This window comes from Prunus mume, linkage group LG4, assembly GCF_029339155.1.
Source record: "Prunus mume cultivar Tortuosa linkage group LG4, ASM2933915v1, whole genome shotgun sequence".
NCBI classification, from domain to species: domain Eukaryota; kingdom Viridiplantae; phylum Streptophyta; class Magnoliopsida; order Rosales; family Rosaceae; genus Prunus; species Prunus mume.
Genome location: NC_142701.1, coordinates 25,084,875 through 25,106,311, shown reverse-complemented (window position 1 = coordinate 25,106,311; position 21,437 = coordinate 25,084,875). Strand labels below are relative to the sequence as shown.

Here is a 21,437-nt window from a genome sequence, read left to right as displayed (position 1 = left end):
ATATTTTTATGGAACACAACTACCCACTATCTTTTTTAATTCTAAAATAAATTTAAATCTTTTTTAAAAAAAGTCCCTCGCAGGCACGGAAACGCTTGCGAAGAGGCTAGTTACAATGAATGTTAAATGAGTTATTTGTCGTAAACCGTTCACGTGATTTCAAATTTAATATTTTATTGTTTAATAAGATAGAATGCTAATGACAATAGTACACACATGTGCAAGTCACTAAACCAATGACTGAAACCATTAACCGTACCAGGTTTAGAATAAACTGTTTGTAGTAAAATATATTAAATTAATTGTGTCAACAGATTGCAACTTCCTCACCAAAACAAAAGAAACAAAAAATTTGTAACTTTGTGCTCTTTGCCTCTACAAATGCAAAAAAATTAAAAATAAATAAATAAATTGTGTAATGAGGATAATACTGTTTTTCTATTTCCGACCAATAACACAATGATATTTAAAAAAATTAGCTTACATATCATAGTGTTATTGATCGGAATAACAAAAAATGCTATTGTAAAAGAGTGTTTCTTCTACAAATGGTGCCTTTGCGTATACAAATTGTGTCATCCTCACAAACCTTCCTTTTGTCGCCAAATAGGCCCCCCAAACAACTCGAAGCCCAAAACTTGCACTTAGCAAAAGGTTTATCCCGGCCCAGTTTGCCACCAAAAACCCCAAGCCCGATTGCCCGAATCTCTGGAGCTGCTGCAAGCAAGCAAGCACAATGGTGTTTGCTACTTCCCTTCCGCCCCTTTGAATGAAGAAGAAAGCTTGGGGCTTGTCCAAAACCATCGGCAGCTTCTTCACCAATCAGCACAAACTCATGGAAGATTTCCCAGAGCGTTACTCTTACAACCCAACTCTGCGTTGGAACGCTGAGCTCGAAAGCTACTTCTCCAATGCCTATGGACCCCAGAATTTCTCTCGCATCTCCAAAGCCCTGACGTACTTCTCTCTCTCTCTCTCCCTATTAATCCATTCAGTGGTGCATTTCATTTTTTCTCATGAGCTTTGTTTAAATATTTTTTTTTTTTTTTTTCTGTTTTGTTTTTGGGTTGCTTAGGCGCCCGTCTTGCTACTCCTGTATACGGGTGAACACACTCAAGACCACGCCCAATGCCGTCATTGACAAGTTGACGGCGGTTCTGAAAGAAAACAGAGCTGACATTTCCAAGTGTGAAGTCGTAGGGCTGGACAACGTTGTGTTTGTGAGGGGCTCAGGCCCTCACGCCATTAATTATGGTTATGCTGCAGATGGGAAGCCTCCAAAGGAGGTTCTTGTGAGCCGGAAATGTGCCGAGGCAGTTCTTCGAGGTGCCCAGGTTAGCCTTTTCTGTGTTCTTTTGATTCCTCTGCTTTGCTTTGCTCACTCAGTGGTAGCTGGGATGAATTTGCTTTTGTCTTTTGACATGTAGGTGTACGTTCCTGGTGTATTGGCTTGCAGTGCTCATGTTGAGAAAGGGGAATTGGTTGCGGTTTCAGTCTCGGTTGAGCAGCCTGGTGTTGATGGTGGATGGGGCGTTGGGATCACTCGAGGGACTGTGCTGCAAGGTTCACAGACAGGTAACACTAGTGTATTTATTCATGTACCACTATCGGAGAGTCAACTTATCACTAATGAAGGAGGGTGGTAGGATTTAAGAATGGCAAATGGGTGGTAATGTGGGATAAAAGAATATGGTAAGGAGCACATCATGTAAATTTTATGGATGCTTGAAATTTTATTATTTGGTTTTGTACATTTTTCATATGATGATTATATTGATCTTAAGCACATTTATTTATTTTTCTCATATTCTTTTTTGTGTTGTAAATACAAAGATTGTGGCTTTGCTTTAGCGACCATGGTTTTATACATGTTCCTTTAAATGATGTTTTAGATCCTTATCATCTTGAACGAAATGGGCTGTATATTGGCCAAGGAAGAGCAATGATGTCAAGGTCCGGGATGTTCCGTGTTACAGAAGGGCTTGCTGTGGATATGAGTGACAGAGTATTTCATCTGCCTTCCTTTCGTGGTATGATTCATTACTTGTCCACAAATTATAGTGAAGACTTTATTGGAAATAGATAGTACAAAAGCACATACTCCTATTTCTCTTTTAATGAATTTCATGTCGTCTGAAGATGTTGCATGGCTCCTCCTCTAGCTTATCAAGTGTTTTACATGGGTTTTAGTTCATTCTTTGTTGCATATAAATATTACATGGATTGTTTAATGCAGATTTTTATTCCATACTGTGAAAGATAATCTCTTTAGTAGCTGACATGGGTCTTAAATTGGGGAACTTTTGATTTTCTTTATTTATGGTATATCTTTTGTTTGTTGCTAATTGATGAGTAGGTGCTTGCACTTTCATGGTTTGCTTTCTGTTTTGATCGCTACTCTTTTTTTTTTCTGGGTTGGTGTGTGTTTATGGTTTTGCATTATGTAAAAAGTTTCTATAACTCCAATGTTCTTTTGTCTTGGCTTCCAGACGTGCTTGAGGGGGAAATATTTCTTCAAAATCTGCCAAGCATTGTCGCTGCTCGTGCACTAGGTAACTCTTACAGTGTTGTGATTAACTAAAGGAATTTACATGTGTTGTTGTTTCCTAATAATCATTGACTCTGAATGCTTCTGTTTCACAAAAACTACATCATTTTATAGGTGTTCTGCAAAGTAGTGATCTGTATCATGGTTTTTCTTTAATGGTGTCATTAATATTTCTATGATCGATCATAGTTGTGAAGGATGGTTCCTTCCATAGGAATTAGCTAGCTGTTACTTACTTCGCTCATCTTAGAATATTTGATGATAATATTTTTTTACTTATTTAGTTATTGTTATTGTTTTTCTTTTTATGTCTTAGATCCTCAAAAAGGTGAGCGCATACTAGACATGTGTGCTGCACCGGGTGGGAAAACAACTGCAATAGCAATTCTTATGAAGGATGAAGGAGAAATCGTTGCTGTTGATAGATCTCACAATAAGGTAAACTTCCTAACAGGAGATGTGATTAAAAAAAGTCTCCTTTATGATTCCGGAATCCTATTTAAGTCATATTGTGCATTACAGTTCCTTGTGTAAGGCGTCTCCATCTGGTCTCCTGCAGTTCTTATAGGTGGTTAGAGTCTATGTTCCTTATTTACATCATATCGTGGCAAGATAAAATTAAGTCCATTGATCTGGGATTTTCAATGTCATGATGAACATTCCCCCTTCTTGGTTTGTTTGCAGGCTTCGGGTTTCATGTGTTATTTATGCCCTACTATATTTTGCAGGTGCAGGGTATTCACAAATTGGCTGCTGAAATGGGCCTGAGTTGTATAACCCCATATAAACTTGATGCTCTAAAAGCTGTTTGTGTAAGGAACGAATCTGAAGATTTGTCTGATCCATCTTGTGCTAAGGATAATCATGGTGGACACATTCAAGATTCCAACTTCATGAAGTCAGAAGTAGAGAAAATTGAATCAATTACTTTTGAAAGGTTGAATGCTGAGAATGATTTTAAGAAAGCTGGTAGGTAAATTCTCCTCATATGGGTACATGAGACCAATGTTCATAGTTGTGCACTGTATTCTGGTTCTGATAGTTTGGAACTGGAACTTGTTGGAATCAGTATAGCATTTTATAATGATATTAATTTGTGAACAAGGTCATTAAATGAACTTTCAGTATTTTGTGACTTTATGCATTCTAAAAGCTTAACGTGGTGTTTTCGATGATCAAATATATTAAAAGTTGAAATATATTCTATATCCCTGAACCCTTACTTGAGGTTGACTTATAGTTTTCATTTTATCGGAATACAGGAGGTTAATTGGCCTCTCATTTTGTGGATTGAAATGATTCCATCCTACATAGCCTCCTCCCCCACCTTTCATTGGGCTTAAGGGTATGCTTAGTTTTTAATTCTTCAGGAGTTTCACTGTAGCTGATAACCTCCTTAAACTAGTGGAATGGTATAAAAATCTTTATTAGAATATGTCTTCAATATGTAATTTTCTTTTCCCTATCAATGCTACAGTAGTCACCCTTTCGGTTGTGTTATATGCATGACAAATGCTTCTTTGTGAAATTAGAAATTCAGTTCTAATAAACTCAATGTTTTAGTTAGCAATGAAAAAGCGAATGAGAGTTCTTACATTAGCAAAGCTGACATCAGGAAGGAAATGCGAAGAAAACGGAATGGTCCAGGAAGAAATCAGTGCTTGGGTGGTAAGGTTGAGAAGTCAAAAGGCTTTGCTCCCAGCAGCTTTGATCGAGTTCTTCTTGATGCACCTTGTTCTGCCCTTGGTTTAAGACCTCGACTATTTATTGGAGAGGTACTATAACCAATACATATTTACTGTAGTTTTCTTTGTTTGTTCTTTTCTTTGGTTGTTCTTTTTTACTTTCAATGCTTCATTGTCTTGTTAATGTATTATGTTTGTATGCATATACAAGGTATTTTAGTTACAAGTAAGAGTAGTTAACATTCTATAAGTGTTTGATAAAGTTAGTTGCTTATTCCAGGAAACAATCGAATCCTTGAGAAAGCATGCGATATATCAAAGGAGAATGTTTGATCAGGCTGTTCAGTTAGTTCGCCCGGGTGGAGTTATTGTGTACTCAACGTTAGTAGATATGCCTAACATGGAAGTTATTGAACTTTATTCTTGTATGTCTATTTTCTACTATTGAACTGAACTTTCTGTATCTTTTTTGTCTCTAGATGTACAATAAATCCTGGAGAGAATGAAGCTTTGGTTCGATATGCTTTGGATACATATAAATTCCTCTCCTTGGCACCACAGGTTCGATTAGTTTAGGGGAGGTCTATGTAATTTAGTTTCTTGAATTTGTCAATTTTTTTTCCTAACAATGAGGAAGTATCAGTATCTCGTTTCTGATTTTGCAATTGCTATTGACTTTGATTTTCAGCACCCAAGAATCGGGGGACCTGGTCTTGTTGGGCGCTTTGAATTTCCTGATGGATATACTGAGTAAGCTCATTCATTTCCATGTCATATGCAGTTGTTTACATCATTCTTAGTACGCTTCTCTTTATTGTAGATTGAAGTTGGGAAACACGCAATTAGAAGAATTTTCTTACGTTTGAAAGAAAAAGTCATTATTGAGTTAGTAATGTTTGTCGCTTTAAATCATCATCTGCTCTTCATTATGATTGATGACCTCACAGTCCAATAGCAAGTCTTTATTGTTGACCAAAGAAAAGAAAAATCAAATCAAATAACCATTTTACATGCTTGACGTGACAGGGAGTGGCTAAGACCTGGTGAGGAAGAACTTGTTCAGAGGTTTGATCCGTCGTCCCCGCTTGACACAATCGGGTTTTTCATAGCCAAGTTTGTGGTTGGATCAAATGAGGCTGACTTACAAAACCCTTCATCTTGACAAGATCAGAACTTCTCCCCATGAATACGACGTGTAGACTAACTCAAATTCAGAACTTCTCCACACCTGGAATATCATTCAAGGTGGTCTTTCATTTTAGGTTCAATAATTCATACACTAGAGAATACCAATGGATTAAGAATACATCTTCTATAAATTTCTGTATTAAAGAAAAGTTCTTGACAAAGTATAAATGACAGTTATGAATGAATGAGTTGTGTCGAATACTACAAGGAAGCTGCGTGCGTTATTTGTCTTTTAAATTGAAGTTAGTGTGCGTTATCTACTTTGCTGATATGATGAATAATATTTTGAAGTGGGTTTTCTAGCGCCGTATGGTGCAAGGCACCGCCTTTGTAAATTGGCTTAATACGTACCTTAGCTATCATGAGAGTAATGTTACCCACATTATTGGAGAAATTCTAAGGTCTAATCATGACATCGTGATGTGGTGATACCAATTCATATGTTATAACATGGTGGATGATATAATTGATATGTCACGGTGCATGACACTGTTCTTGTACCTTGACTTAATGCGCACCTTAGCTATCATCAGAGTAATGTTACCCACAAGATTGGATAAGGTCTAATCGTGACATCGTTATGCAGGGATATCAATTCTAATGTTATAACATGAGTGGACGACATAATTGATATGTTCTGAACTTAGGATATAATTTTAATACTAGCCAATTGGTTTTTTATTTTATTTTTTATTTTATTTTTAGAATTAAGAAAATATAACATGGGTAATTATATTTCATAAAAGTATGACCTATTATCTGATTTTGTTTTTAATTTTAATTTTTTAATATGAAAAAAGTAAATTTACCATATTATCCTCATTTAATTAATAATTTCAATTCTTAATGTTTAAATTAACCAAAAGCATTTTCTGGTATTTTGAATGTTTCACCTTTCTTTGTTTTTTGCTTTATATATATATATATAGATATAAATATATGTATTGTAATATGATTGTATTAGCAATATCACGTGAAAATATGACTATCACACAAAAATTTAAGTGAAATTGTGTCAGTACTTATTTAAATAAGATGGCAGTAAATTAAATATTCTAGTGACTGGTGACATGCATATATTATATTACATGCGCAGGTAAAGGTGGTCCATGGATCATGCTTCTTTTACATTTATAATTATTCTTCCCTACACATCCAGAAGCACACACTTTTCCTTATAATCAACTATCTCCCCACAAGCAATTGTAAGTTATTCCATTGCAGGAGGCTCCAATGTGAACACCATTATGCAACTGTGGAAAATCTCCAACACCACAACCAAAATCCACCATCCCCACCATGTCATCTGCAAACCAAGCTTCCATTTCATATGATGATGGGTTTGTCTCCACCATGTCTACATCTCCACACTTTAAGTCAGCGGTGCAAATCTCATCATGCTGCTCCACTGAAACCTGCTCATCTATCATGCTATTAGCATCATCAATATCCCCTATTTTCTCATCCTTCTTCTCCTCCTCCTCATTCTCCAACTCTTCAAGCAAGTCCCAGAGAAGGGCACCATCAACTTCTGTGACCTCGAAGTCTTCAAACTCATCTTTACCAAGAACAAGCTGCATGCTTTCTGATACATCATCAGAGGCCATGTATGACAGAAAATAAATCTGTTAAGAAAGTGCACAAAATGAAGAAACAATTTTCAAAGGAAAAGAAGAATAGTTTTTTAAGAGAACTTGGGTAAAAACCGGAGAATACAATATTGATTTATATAGTGATAAGGTAGGGCCCAAGTAGGCATATCGATTTGCCATGTCAAGGGCACAGATTACTGGCATCATGGGTCATCTTGAAAATAACATGTACCTAATATTGCTAGAATTGGTTCTTACACATATGGGGGACCAAGAAAGATGGAAAAAAGCCAAATAATGAACAAGGATTTGGAAAAGTCTTCTACCTTGGACATCACATATGGCTCCTAAAAAGACACATATTGCACAAAAACCATATCTTCGATGAAAACCCAATCTTCTAAGCTCTAAAAGGAAAAAGGCTACAATTTTATTGGTATTTGGTGTGTACCTCTCATGCACTTTTGCCAAATTCAGATGAACCATTGAGTGTGCTTTTTTGGTCTCATTCAATTCTTTTGCTCATTGGCAGATGGAAAAAAAAGGGCATTAGAGAAGGGGATGAGCAGCATGTTCAATGGTTGCTGGTCATTGTCATTGTGTTTAGGGCATGTGAATTCTGCACATGTTTTCATCTTGTTTTTAGGTCTCTTTTTGGTGTCATTTTAGGCTTTTAGCTATCACGAGAGTACATGTACTTGTCGATCCTGCACCATGTAAAGTTTCATTTCAATTCTTTTCTTTTTCTTTGGTTTGGTTTTAACTGGCTAGCACAATAATTGTGAGTGGAATTCAATACTATTACCCTTTATTCTAAAATGTTTATTTCGATTTGATTATTAAATGAATTTTTGTGCCAATATTGGAAAGATTGCTCGATATTCAAGAACTAGTCATGGCATTTTGGCAGTGTGTGTTTCCCCATATCTCTTATAGTTTAGACTATCATTGTATTATTTATATATATAGCGATTGAGGGATCCTCATATTTAAGGGACACCCTTGTAGGACCCATCATACATATATCAATGATCCTAGCCATCTAGTTTTTAGATATTACATCAAAGATCATCTCTGAAAAAAATTACTTGAATCCAAAATCATTTGATCACTCAATTAAATGGTTGTTATTATAGTCTTTTCTTGAACTGTGTTCATTTATTTTATTTTAGTCCCAACTATTTAAACATAGATGTCAACTTTTTGGGTGTGTTTATAAATGGGTTTTGAGTGTGTGTAATGATCATTTATAAAGTGATAATTTCCTCCATAGTGAAACTCTCTTTATTTTATTAGTCCCAACTAGATTTAATGATTTTCAATTTGCTTGATTTTTTGCAAGAATGATCTATGAATGAAGACTTGAAAAGTAGATGATTTGGACCGTTGAAAAAAAAAATTATAAGAGACCCTAAGAGCATGTCCACTACTGCACCAAACTAGGCAAAAGGCCCCCCTAGCAGCCCATTCCAGCTCCAGCGCGCAACAATGAGCTAGGGCAAATGGTGGGTCCCACCATCCTGGCAAGCCCACGAGTTCTTGGCGTCGTGACGTCATCTTGACTACGCTAATTTTCAATTTTTTTCGCTGTTGGCGCATGTAAAAAAATTTGAAAATCAGCCACTAAAGTCAGCGCTGACCCACCAACCCACATAGCCCAATAGTTATAAGCCACGTGGCTTCTCCAAACCTCTGATCAAAAAATTTTGCCCAATCCAACTGTCAATTTTAGCTTAAAAAAATTGAATAAAATATCAAAAAAATTGAATAAAATATCAAAAAACTATGGAATTTTTTCTATAAATACCTACAATATTATTCACTTTTCACACCAAATTTTCATACAAATTCATCTCATTCCAATATTTTTCACTTTTCACACCAAATTTTCTACTACAAAATTCCATTTGTGCAAAAATACAAATGGCTTCTTTCATCGAAGCTAGAAGGTCATGGACAAACGTTTGAAGAGGTCAAAATCTTGGCGACGAGGTAAATTTTTTTTTTGCCGTTTTATTCAATTTAATGTCATTTTTTTAAATATATATTTCTTGCATTTCCAATTTCTTTTTTTTTAAAAAAAAATTGATTATTCAAGGGAAAACAAAAAAGAGGAAAACCATTACACATGGCTCCTCAAGTGAACAATGCTCGATCGGTTCCAGTGCGTTAAAGTGTCGAAATAATGGCACTATTACGTTCTCCGAAGGAAAATACTCATCCACGTCGTGATCCGGTGGAACCGCCTCCGCCAATGATGGAGTTGTCCTTGTATTCCATTGTGTTGGACTATGAGGACCAAGAATATTTCAATTGTATGATGAGTAAGTAGGTATTTCAATTGTATGATGAGTGAAAAGTGAATTTTATAATAAATATGGACACATGACAACCGAAAATTTTATCCGAAAATTTATTTGAAAATTTTATCCAAAAAATGTTATCTTAAATTTTAAGTGAGAATTTTATAATAAATAGTAACACGTGACAACCGAAAATATAATCTAAAAAGCTTATCAAAATTAATGGTTTAAGTATAAAAAAAATATAAAATAAAGTAAAATGAATAGTATTTGCCTTAGACTTGCCCCAGACTTAGCTCTCATGGGTGGAAACCACAAATGACAAGTGACACTATTCACGTGAATAATGGCAGCCCTTGCTTGACCTTGCCCTAGACTTAGCCCTTATGGTGGAGATGCTCTAAAGGGTGTCCCTGAAATAAAATTATTTGAGGGATCTCTCAATAGAATATGACTATATATATTCACGAACTAATGGTTGGTAAAAAAAAACCCGCTAAACCAAAAAACACCGCTCGATTTAGTTCAGATTTTGACCAAAAATAAAATTAACAATTCAAAACCGAAGTATGAACATAAGAACAAGGCCAAGAGGAAGCAATAACATAAGAAATATGATCTAATAAACATTTACATTTTCCCAACAAATGCTAAAAGAAATTATTTTCTACAACGATGTAGTTTTAATACACACTAATCTTTATTTATATAAACTATACTAGCCAAAAAAAGAAGAATGGATTTTTGTTATGGCAAATAATTGAAAAAACATGCCTCGTTCTGTGTTCTACCAGAAATATAGGTATGACATTTGATTGGTTGCCAAACTAATGAGATCTGTATCCAATCTTTAGAATGTGAAACACATTTTATTTCCTCTCATAGAAAGATCACATTTTATGAAACATCGGGGCAGAGGATACCAGAATTTCCTTCTATAGAAAGATCACATTTTATAAAAGATTGGGGCAGAGGATACATCAGATAGGGATATTGTCGTGACACGGACTTATGTACATAGATTTGTCACTGTCCATCCTGCTTTCTAAAACATTTTATAAATCCGGAAATCAGGACGGAATACGTTTTGCTATTGATATGACATGATATGAACACCTTACCAATATCATATCGACAATCAGTACTTAAATAAAGAACAGACGTTGAGAGAAACTCTAGCGCTTATTTTAGGGCATTACCCAATTTGAGGCTTTCAGTTTTAGCTCAAGTACTACTAATCCTGTGCTGGACCATTTCATGATTTGAAATTTGAATATCAATAAACCAATGCTCCTTATTGCATCGTGCCAAACAATTTGTATGGCATGTTTCTGGCCAAATCTGAACTGATTTTGATTAGTGGGATAAAGCCAGACCACCAGTTATTTTAGTTTTCATAGATTTCAAAGTCAAGATTTTTATTTTTATTTTTCTAAGGAGACTTTTATTTATTTATTTTTGAAGAAATATACTTCTTTAAACAAAGTCATGCTGCATGCATGCAGATCTAGATGAGCTCATTTCATAGATCATAGATTACAAAACTTTGAAAATCCAAAAGTTGTCGTTTGGATGTTGATCTTTCTATTATTATAATTATTCTTTTGCACGTGAATTAAAGGGAGCTGTTATTAGCACTCTAAAAAGATAATTTTACACTACTGAAGTACTATTTCTTCAGCTTTCTTTTCACAATCAATTATGTATATACAAATGTTAATTAAATTTTACCCTTGTCAAGGAAGTACACAATGTCATCATAGCTTCATTCCTTCGATGCCGTTGGAAACAATATATTGGAGTATCTAACCAAAACCAATTAGTACGTAATCGTGACTAAGATATTAATGAGATGTGAAAGGTTAAAATGTTGGAAACAATATAGTGGAGCATTTAATCAAAACAAGATATTAATGAGATGTGAAGGTTAAAATGTCGAGAAAATTCCCAACAATAAAAGGAGCCAGGAGAGAGATTCCACAAGATGGAGCTAGAATAGTGATCATTAATTACATAGAAATGTTCATTTTACTTACATATATTTGTTTTGATTTTGATAATATGCTCTTTATCATACCTTTAAAAAGATGAACATCATGTTTAATCTTAAGCAAGCCTTGTTGTTGAAACCCAAATTCATGGGCTGACCTTCTGAGAAGTGCAACAGTTCTTGGATGGCTGAGGAGCTTGATGGGTATCCATAGCTTCTCCATGTCTCCCATTTCTTTCCCCACCAGAATTGGGACATAACCTTTTCTAACCCTGTCTCTCTCCATTGTCTCACTGCAGCTTAAGCTCACATAGGCTGATGAGCAGCAGCAGCTTCCCATTTCAATTAATTTCCAACCCTTCTTTGAGTTTTGAGCTTTTTGCATTGCACTTGATACATGGTTTTTATAGCATGAAAAAATTATAATAAAAGTAGAATAATAATCCGAAATTCGAAAAATTTTGATTGGTCAAATTTTTATAATGCATGATTCTTTGAAAAATTTAGTTTCAATTATATATATTAGTTATTTGGTCAGTCCAACTAAACTATTTTATAAAAATTTCATATTGTGAAGGCATGGATAGTCCTTTCTTTGATGGGGATGTTTGGATTAATCTTGAGATTTCCTGTTCATGTTTCATGCTTGCCTGGAAATTCAACCAACTGTACTAATTAATTCATGATTAGTTGAAGTATTTAGAGCACAGCTCACACAAGAAATATCTTTGTGAATATTTTTCTAAATTAAACCTAGTTGTTTATTACTAAACAAAGGAAGTTCTGCAAAAGGATTACCTGCTTATCAAAATGTAGTGACTCATGAAATGGATGTATTTGTTTTATGTTGACCCCTCCCATCAATTCACAACTAGCCATGAATTTAAGTTCACTCATTTGAGGGCCAGAGAGTTGTAAACTGGGCTGGGTTCAGTCCGAATTTTTACGGGTCAGGATCAGTTCAACTCAAGCCTAAATCTCTTTTCGAGATGCCATATTCCATTGCAGAGTCTACCTCACAAAAAAATATAACTATGTATCTATCGCTCTCATCATGAGGTGAGACTAGTTGAATAATGATTTCACACTCATTGGTACTGGTGTGTGCTAAGTGAGGCGATACAAATTTTTTTTATGGTCCCCCCCAAAAAAGTCTTCCGTTAGAACGTTTCTTGTCATCCCTTGGTCATTTTAAAACAGTGTTGGGTCCATGTTTTATACGATATGGTAGATCAAGGAGCTGGTGTCTGATAGAAGGGCATGAAGCTTGAAGCTTGAAGCTTCTCTATCATTTATCAAGTTTCTGCAATTTCATGACACTATAAGTTGATGAGCAACAAAGATAGCTATATGGTTCCTTAATCTTTTCCTTTTTTGTTGGAATTTTTAGCTACAAACAAAGATCATCAACTTCAGCATCATCTCTGATGAAAGAAAGGAGAAAGTGCTGCAACAATGTTGAATCTAACCGACACATGTGACTCATATAAATCATAATTTTGAGGCCCCAGCTATTAAACCTAATCTTTCGGGTCATTAGAGCAACTGTGTCCTTCAAGGGGCAAGATCAGCATTCCTCATAAATAAGCACCAACCAGAGCAGTTTCTCTGTTAGGAAGCTTTTAATGTGTCTTTAACACCTCTTAATTATGGGTCACATCCAGTGCTCAATCTTCATTCTCCCAATAATATGCAAGATAAACTTCTCAAAGAAACAATATGCAAGATAAAAGTTTTGTTGATAGATCTCTTTGCTTTGGAGACATAAGTTAGGTCAGTTGGCCAGAGCAGTGAACTCGCCCTACTTGCACTCGATTTCGAATTCCCCTTCTTGTAGATTAGATTAATTGAAATCAAAAGATAGAGCACTGTTTCTTCTCAAATCCATAACTATGTTTCCCAGATCAGAAGTTGTAATCCATAACTATGTCTTCTCAAACATCATTTTGTGTCCCTAAATTTTGGAAGTTTTGAGTTTTCATTATGTTTGACAGAAAAGGTTGTAAGTATTTGTACCTTACTTGGTGCACTGCTAGATCATGTTGTCTTTACTTTATCAGGCTTGCAGGACTTTTTTTTTTTTCACCTTTTGATTTTTTGGTAACAAGGACTGCAGGAAGACTTTTCTCAGGAAATGGAATGGAGAAACTCCATAAAGAATTGAATGCAAGTTGCAGTATTGCAGATTATCTGACAAACTCCATCTACTACATTTATGGCATTATCAATACTAACAATCACACAAGCAACTCAACTGATTGACAAACTTTTCAACCATTTTTGGTGCCAATAAAGACTTGCCTTTTTAATGGTTTCATTCACTATTTACTCATTCCTTTTCATCAAAATTCTATGATTGCAGAAACCCAGGAACTCACTGAATTTACTGCAGCTCTGTGTTTAACCCCATGTTGGTTAAGCTTCTAGCCCATAATGCTGGTACATGCTAAGCTTCCTACTGCCATTAAACGCAGAACCCCCCACCAAACTTTCTCAATTATATATCCACATTTTCCATTATTCCAATAAATAAATCTGAAACTAGTATTTAGATTCCTTCTCCCACCAATCTATCATTTCCATCCAGTTGTGAGCTTGCTAGAACCCTATACCAGACACAAAACAATATGGCAAACTTGTATATTCCTTGGATTTTCTTAGTTCAAACACTAACACTATTTGCCAAATGCAGAGGTAATGTTCCAGCAGTCATAGTGTTCGGAGATTCTTCCGTTGACTCAGGTAACAACAACTTCATTCCAACAATTGCCAGGAGCAACTTTCAGCCTTATGGTCAAGATTTTCCGGGAGGCCAAGCCACGGGCCGGTTCTGCAACGGCCGAATTCCTTCTGACCTCATCTCTGATGGTCTAGGCCTTAAGCCAACCATACCTGCCTACTTGGATCCAATGTATAACATATCAGATTTTGCTACTGGTGTTTGCTTTGCTTCTGCAGGAACCGGCTATGATAATAAAACTTCTGATGTTGCTGTAAGTAACCAATCAACTTGTATTTTCTAAAGTCTACATCAATTAAACAAGTTGAAGCTATATATCTCATCAAATTCTTTATGCTACAAAAATGTTTACAATTATATCCTTATTAATTTCAGCGTGTGATTCCACTGTGGAAGGAAGTAGAATACTACGAGGAATACCAGAAGAAATTAAAAGCCTATCTTGGAAATAAGAAGGCAAAAACATTACTAAGTGAGGCTTTATATTTGATTAGCATAGGAACAAATGACTTCCTTGAAAACTACTATATATTACCGGACCGACAATCCCAGTTCACCGTGAAGCAGTACGAGAACTTCCTGATCAATCTTGCAGCAAATTTTGTGAAGAAACTATATGCTCTTGGGGCTCGGAGGATTTCCCTAGCAGGGCTTCCTCCAATGGGGTGTTTGCCATTGGAAAGGACCACAAATATCATGGGACTGCATGCATGTGTGGAGGAACGCAACAATGTGGCTTTGGAGTTTAATCGGAAGTTGAAGGGGATGGTGGCAAAGCTAAACAAGCAGCTTCCAGGGCTTGAGGCCGTATATGGAGATGTTTATTACATTTTCTTGCAAATCATAACAAGGCCTTCTCTTTTTGGTAACTTCTTAGCATTTGATGATTGGTTGGTTCTATGACTTTAAAGTTCTAATTCTGAGGTTCCCTCAAAGACAAGAAAGTCGAATTTCAAAACGTCAAAATTTTTAGTTTTAGTTTTTTAGCACAAGCGATATTGTAAACTACATAAAAATGGGGGTTTCACACGCACACACAACTAAGATGCCATGGGGATTCAAAACTAAGACCTTTGATTTGCAAGTCAATGCCCTTTTCTACTGGGCTAGACCCCGTTGACAGAATTTTTTCGGTTCTAGGTTGCTTTAACTGATTTGAATTTGATTTCTCTATGTTTTTCCATGTTCTTTAAGCTTGTCCAAATAACATTTTGGGTTTAAAAATGGTTCTCTTTTCGATGACAGGATTGGAGGAAGCAAGAGTGGGATGCTGTGGCACGGGGAGATTTGAGATGAGTTTCCTATGTAATCCACATAATCCCTTTACATGCCAAGACGCAAATAAGTATGTATTTTGGGATGCCTTCCATCCTTCAGAGAAAACCAATCAAATCATCTCAGATAATGCGCTTAAAACTTATTTAGCAAAGTTTCTTTGATGATGTCGTAATGTGTAATGCGTAACATTGAAGCAAATACAACGGGATCTCCCTTTGCTAATGAAATTTCAAAGACGACCAAACATCGATGTTTGAAGGTTCCCCTTCATCTCTCTATTTCTTAGTCATCTACACTTGGGAACTCAGAGGATGTTACATAGGTTTGGAAGATCTTGGCACTTTCCAAATTATTTGGAGTGAACAATGAACATATAGAATGAACGACGAACAGACATAAAGCTATTGCAGACTCGAAGCAAAACATTTACCAAAAAGAAGCAAAAATAATCAACCCCGGCTCTGCATCCTAGCTTTGGGAGTTTCAATCCTTCTATGCAGTTAGTTCCCCATCTCTACACCAATCTCATTTCCACGAGTCAAAAAGACTAATCGGTTAAAGTTGCCCCGTTGCTGCTGTAACCCGTTGCAGCTTCGCTACAGCAGCGAAAGCTGTACCTGGAAATTTGAGGCTCATATTTACATCTGAGATATAGAAGGTTCAGAATCTTCCTTACCCCTGACTTCTTGTCTTCTCCTCTCTGAATGCTGATGCTCCGACCATTCAACCCCTCCCCCTCCTGATAATTCACATATGATCCAAACCACTCATACATCCAAAGCTACCTCCTGCCGGTTTCACCATAACTTAAAACTTCCACCATTTCGTCACTAAAAACAAACTGCAATCCTCCATTAGTTAACAAGGAAGGATCAACAGTAGCTACCAGCATCTATTTGGATTTAGCTAATTCCCTTTTGCAATTATTTGAAACCAAACTTACCAAGCTTTTACAAGATCCAACAAACAAAAAATATCAATAACAAAAGACACTAATATTTCGATCTCTATTCCTCCTTGAAGTTGCTTATTACAAACATGTCCAGAGTGCAACAGGTTGATGATGGATTACACTTGACATATATAATTAGAACTAACATTGAAGTCATTGTGCATAGATCAAAAACACCAACAGCGACAACCATACAGCCTGTTATACACAATAAGACACTTGCTTACCAGCCCTAAAATGAGTACAAGGAACGAACCCGGCTTCAGCAACTATCTTATTTCACAGTATCATGAACAAAGGCGAATCAAGCAGCCGCTGGCTCTGCAATTTGTCTGGCTTCGAGAGTCTTTTCGTATTCCTCGATGGATTTGAAGAGCTCGGAGAAGTTACCTTTCCCAAACCCACCACATCCACCCTTCTGGTGAACCTTCCCTTCCTCATCCTTGAGCATGCACCCTACTCTCTGAATGATCTCTACGAATATGGTTGGCCTGCCCATTTCAATACAAGAAACAATTAACCCAATGTCATAAGATCAAGCAGGAAATTCTTTTAAGCATAAAGCTATCATTTTTCAAAAGCCCCAATTGCCTCATAATTAAAGACCATATCTTTGACACAAAATTAACAACTTTAACAAAGAAAGAGCAGAGCAACCGTGATCAATTACCTATCTCCAACAGGCTTTGTGAAAATCTGAAGCAGAGTGCCCTGGTCGTCCCTGTCCACCAAAATCCCCAACTCCTCACACTCCTTGATCTGATTGTCCGTCAACACGTCCCCAGCCCTCTTCTTCAAGTTCCTGTAATACGTCGGCGGCGGCGACGGCATGAATTGGAACCCTCCGATGCCGCTCCGGCTCCTCATCTCCCTCAGCGTCTTGAATATGTCTTCGCTGACCAGAGCCAGGTGCTGAACTCCAGCACCTTCGTTGTGTTCCAAGTAGGTCTGAATCTGACTCTTCCTCTTCGTCCCGTATACCGGCTCGTTCATCGGAAACAGAACCATCTCTTCGTTGTTCGCCAAAACGACGGAGTTTAGTCCGCTCTCGCTCGTCCCGACGTCCTCCGCCGTGAACTCGGCGAACTCGTGAAACCCGGTGAAGCCTTTCACGTACGACACCGCCGATTTGAGATCCTCCACGTTGCCTACAGCGTGGTCTAGACGGCGGAGCCCGAAGTCGAGAGGAAACGACGACGTCATGGCTTCAAATCCGGGGAGGAACCAGAGGTCCGGGTTCGAGTCGGACACGTCGCTAGAGTTCGAGTAGCTCACGTAGCGCAGAACAACATCGCCGTAGAGCTGGACCTCGGCGATTGTGACGCGGTTGTCGAGGAGGATCGGCGGGGCGGAGGGTTTGGCGCCGTGGGCGACGCTGGTGGTGAAGGCAGAAACGGCGTTATCGACTTGGATGCCGACGGCGCGGACGCCGAGGCCGTGGCGGGAGGAGAAGTCCCTGGAGGCGGAGTGGTCGAAGGTGGGGATGGAGGCGGTGGAGTTGTTGGGCCGGGTCGGATCATCGGTCCGGGTCAGGGTGGGGGAGTACGGGGCGGTGAAGAGGAAGTTGAGGTCGCCGGAGCGGAGGAGGTAGGAGGCGTGGCTTTGATTGCCTGTGGAGAGGTCTGATTTGGCTACCATGGGCATGCCGAGGCCCCACGAGAATCGGAGGGCGGAGTTGGTGGCGTCGGTGCACCAGAACTCGACGTGGTGGAACCGGTGGACCTTGAACCGGTCGGACCGGGGATTGGACCGAACGAAGTTGGAGAAGCCCACGAGGTTCAATTGGCTGTCGTTTTCCTGGCCCATGATGCTGCTTGCTGTCGTAGTGGCTGTAGCAGTGGTGGTGGTGGGGGGTGAAGATGGGTTCATATAGCAGTGACTGACAGTGGACTTGGAGAGGAAGGTGAGCTGACACGCGGCATGGGTGGAGTTATCTGATTGTCTTGACACGTGGGTGGATATGGGTGGTTGTATAGGGTGATGGTGGAACAGACGTGTGAGACTGGCCTTCATCCAGACAGTGATCAGTTCTGAGTCTGTCACTGAGAAAGGTTGTTCAGTGACGCAACTTGGGACCTGGAAAGGAAGTTCGTAGACGCGAGTTGTGGCGGAGAAACTATGACTCTCAAAAAGTTTTAACGGTCAGAATATCCCCTCTTGCAAAACCTGTAATAACGGTGAACTCTGGCTGGCACACTACACTATAGTTTAAAATATCGATAATATTAACAAAATATTGAGGATATTATCGTTTTTTTAGATTGTGGATATTTTGAAATGTATCCATACACATATCATATAAATATCGAGAATATCGACGATAATATCGGAAAATATTGATGTCAATAATTTCGCTCACACTTCAGCAATATTTTGTCAAAATATTGCTATAATATCAAAAATATCGATGTAATAAAAAAACAAACACAAAACACACACGCAAAGGGGATTCGAACCCCTTCATATCCCATTCCTTTTGAGATGGAATCGAACAGCTCATGAAAAGAATTCAAGACTCAATCTTCAAATGATTTTGCTTATGGACAACTATTTTGGGGATTTATCATTTGATAGCTACTCTTCACAATATACTTAGGGGTGTATTCAATTAGGATTATAAAGCGGTTAAAAAGATTTTAAAAATCCGGGTGTATTCAATTTGGATTTATACAAACTTTAAAAGAGGTTTTACAAGTCTGAATGTATTTAATTCCAACTTGTATGAACTTTTAAAAAGTCCATTTAAATATGGGTGTATTCAATTAGGATTATAAAAAAAGTTGAATTAAATCTAGGTATATTCAAAAGGTCATATATTTGGAAGGATTTCATTAAGTGATAAATTTTTGTAGGTTTTAAGGGGAGAGCTATAAATAATAAAGACCATAACAAATCCAACATCCACCCCAAGTATTCCATCAGTTTTTCTCTCGCCCTACCTTTTCTCTCTGCAACAGAAGACGAACAAATTCCTTCCTCCATCTGTGAAGGTATGCTCCCTATTTTTTCTTTGATCAATACCTCGTTGGGTTTTTTTTTTCCATGATTTTTCTTCATCGTGTTTTTTGTGTTATTTGGGTCTAGTTTGGGGTTAGGGTTTATGCTTGTTTTTCTTCTAAAATATCTATATACGACTTTATAAGAATTGTTCATTGAATCATTGGATAGGAAATTGAAATATAGTAATTGACAACCTTTCTATAATCGAACAAAAAAATTGAGACAAATATAGATAAACAGTATAAAATAAAAAATAAAATAAAAAGCCGAAAATTAACTACAACTTTTAAATGCTGTTTTGTAAGCCCAAAATCCACCATATGTCACGGGCAACCGTGAGTTTGACTCGTGGCATCATTTCTTTTTCAGAAAAGTATCATACACCCCAATCAGAGTTTGGACATCAAATCTATAATACATTTGTCACTATATTTTTATGAATTTTGCTTTTTGTTAAACATAATTTTATTTTATGTTGTGAAGGAAAAGATGTTATGAATTTGGCTTTTTATTTCATGTTGGTACAAATCAAGTATCAGAACATCTCTTGAAATTGGATCACCATTAGATACATTGACAACAACGGGTGGGTTTACATTCTCTGTCATCTTCTCTGGTCAAGTTATAAGTAAAAATCTTTTCATATGTAGCTTATTCTGATAGAAAGCTAACTTGTTACGTGTATTATTAACAGAGACATTGATAGGGAGGAGTTAATAAAGTCATGGCTTTGATGAGATCTCAAAGCAAACAAAACAAGGATGGCCACATGCTCAAAGTTTTTGTAGAAGACGGAGGCCTACTTGAGCAGGTCTTTTTCTTTTTTCTTTTTCCAGGGCCTTGTCATTTTATCATACTTCATTTTTTTCCTCTGGCAGTCAGCTGATTTGGAGTTTTCTCATTACGACTACAAAGAACAAGAACCATATTAGCTAAAGAAATTATAAAAGTCTGGAATAAAAGCCATACAAATCTTAAGAAAGTTTATTAAAAAATTATATAGAAGTCTTCTGAAAATCTATCAAGTTCTATACAAATTCTAAAGTTCCATCAAGTTCTATGAAAGTTGGCACTTAAACAAAATCTTTTTAAACGCTCTAGAATCCTAATTGAATACACCTTTTTTACTCTATACATAGAGATGATGAAGATAGTGAAAATTTGAACTTCATAGGAATCGTACTAAGTTACTCATGTATCTTACCATGCAATGTATAAAGTGTAAAATATTGTAGTAAATTATTATATATAAATGATTATGATGGGTTTAATATTCTTTCATTAATTATTACATATTATATACACTCACGCAGTGTTTGTTAGCTCACTATATAATAAACTTAGATAAGTTAAACCCATCATGCAATGCATTTTCTTTCAATTTTTTGTGATAAACTAATAGATAATTGACTAAATAAACAACCTCCAAAGTCTCAATAAAAATTTCCAAGTTTTTCTTACAATTTCTATAGTTTTTATTCAATTTTTATCGATATTAATAAGGGAGTTTCACTAAAACACCCAAAATGGAGGTTGAAATTATAAAAAAAACCCAAGCACTATTTAAATATATAAACACACCCAAAACCCATCATTACACACACTCAAAACTCATTTATAAACACACTCAAAAAGTTGACTTTGAAGTTGATTTTGGGTGTGTTTCTATGTTTAAATAGTGCTTGGATTTTTTTATAAATACATGTCTAGAATTGGGTTTATTTATAAATTTGTATATTAATAATATCCCGATATTTCCATTGAAATTTCCGTATTTTTGGACTACTGATATTTTTGATACCATCGATATTTTAAACCTTGCTTGACACCTAATTAAAGTGTAGTGCTAGGTGTAGGGCCACAGGATATAACTAATCTACGTGTTCACATGATATAAGAGCATCCACAATAGGGGTGTATATAGGGGTGTATGTTAAATATACACTCCGAGTCACCGGAATGGTCTCCAATGAGGAGATGTAAATGGATGTAAATATACATCACCACTATGGGAATGTAAAATAAAATGTATATTTACATCTATTTTTATATCCCTTGTTGGCGGGACCTACTCGAGAAAAGAGAAGAAAAATGAAAAAAAGTCAACATAAAGGTTGGAACCATTACACCCCAAATTTACACCCAGAGATGTAAAGGGGAT

General features: G+C 36.7%; 4 protein-coding genes and 1 long non-coding RNA gene across 7 annotated transcripts; 3 read left to right on the top strand and 2 right to left on the bottom strand.

Moving 5' to 3' along the window:
• Nucleotides 1-682: 682 nt before the first annotated feature.
• LOC103328925 (NOL1/NOP2/sun family protein) lies at nt 683-5,658 on the top strand. Of its 3 annotated transcripts, XM_089050286.1 has the most exons (13): nt 683-957; nt 1,076-1,334; nt 1,428-1,575; nt 1,893-2,030; nt 2,490-2,552; nt 2,865-2,986; nt 3,277-3,517; nt 4,112-4,323; nt 4,514-4,614; nt 4,713-4,794; nt 4,922-4,983; nt 5,054-5,118; nt 5,260-5,399. In XM_089050286.1, exons 1-12 carry the CDS (start codon nt 770-772, stop codon nt 5,097-5,099), a joined length of 1,662 nt encoding a protein of 553 aa, XP_088906412.1. In that variant the 5' UTR covers nt 683-769; the 3' UTR covers nt 5,100-5,118; nt 5,260-5,399. The 3 variants fall into 3 exon arrangements, with proteins under 3 accessions (XP_088906412.1, XP_088906411.1, XP_008229568.2); XM_089050285.1 differs by lacking the exon at nt 5,054-5,118 and having other exon boundaries at nt 684-957; nt 3,277-3,521; nt 4,164-4,323; nt 5,260-5,658; XM_008231346.3 differs by lacking the exon at nt 5,054-5,118 and having other exon boundaries at nt 685-957; nt 5,260-5,658.
• Nucleotides 5,659-6,420: 762 nt separating this feature from the next.
• Nucleotides 6,421-7,116, bottom strand: LOC103328926 (uncharacterized). Its single transcript, XM_008231347.2, has one exon. The coding sequence runs from the start codon at nt 7,026-7,028 to the stop codon at nt 6,603-6,605; it is 426 nt and encodes a 141-aa protein (XP_008229569.2). The 5' UTR covers nt 7,029-7,116; the 3' UTR covers nt 6,421-6,602.
• A 6,520-nt stretch (nt 7,117-13,636) lies between these two features.
• On the top strand, nt 13,637-15,547 carry LOC103328927 (GDSL-like Lipase/Acylhydrolase superfamily protein). Its single transcript, XM_008231348.3, has 3 exons — nt 13,637-14,299; nt 14,422-14,911; nt 15,292-15,547. Exons 1-3 carry the CDS (start codon nt 13,934-13,936, stop codon nt 15,483-15,485), a joined length of 1,050 nt encoding a protein of 349 aa, XP_008229570.2. The 5' UTR covers nt 13,637-13,933; the 3' UTR covers nt 15,486-15,547.
• Nucleotides 15,548-16,298: 751 nt separating this feature from the next.
• Nucleotides 16,299-18,457, bottom strand: PDS1 (4-hydroxyphenylpyruvate dioxygenase). The gene is made up of 2 exons (XM_008231349.3): nt 16,947-18,457; nt 16,299-16,767 (listed from the first exon to the last, which is right to left on the bottom strand). Exons 1-2 carry the CDS (start codon nt 18,287-18,289, stop codon nt 16,581-16,583), a joined length of 1,530 nt encoding a protein of 509 aa, XP_008229571.2. The 5' UTR covers nt 18,290-18,457; the 3' UTR covers nt 16,299-16,580.
• A 679-nt stretch (nt 18,458-19,136) lies between these two features.
• LOC148918273 (uncharacterized) lies at nt 19,137-21,061 on the top strand. Its single transcript, XR_016126066.1, has 2 exons — nt 19,137-19,266; nt 19,971-21,061. It is a non-coding gene; the product is annotated as an uncharacterized LOC148918273 (long non-coding RNA).
• Nucleotides 21,062-21,437: the final 376 nt, after the last annotated feature.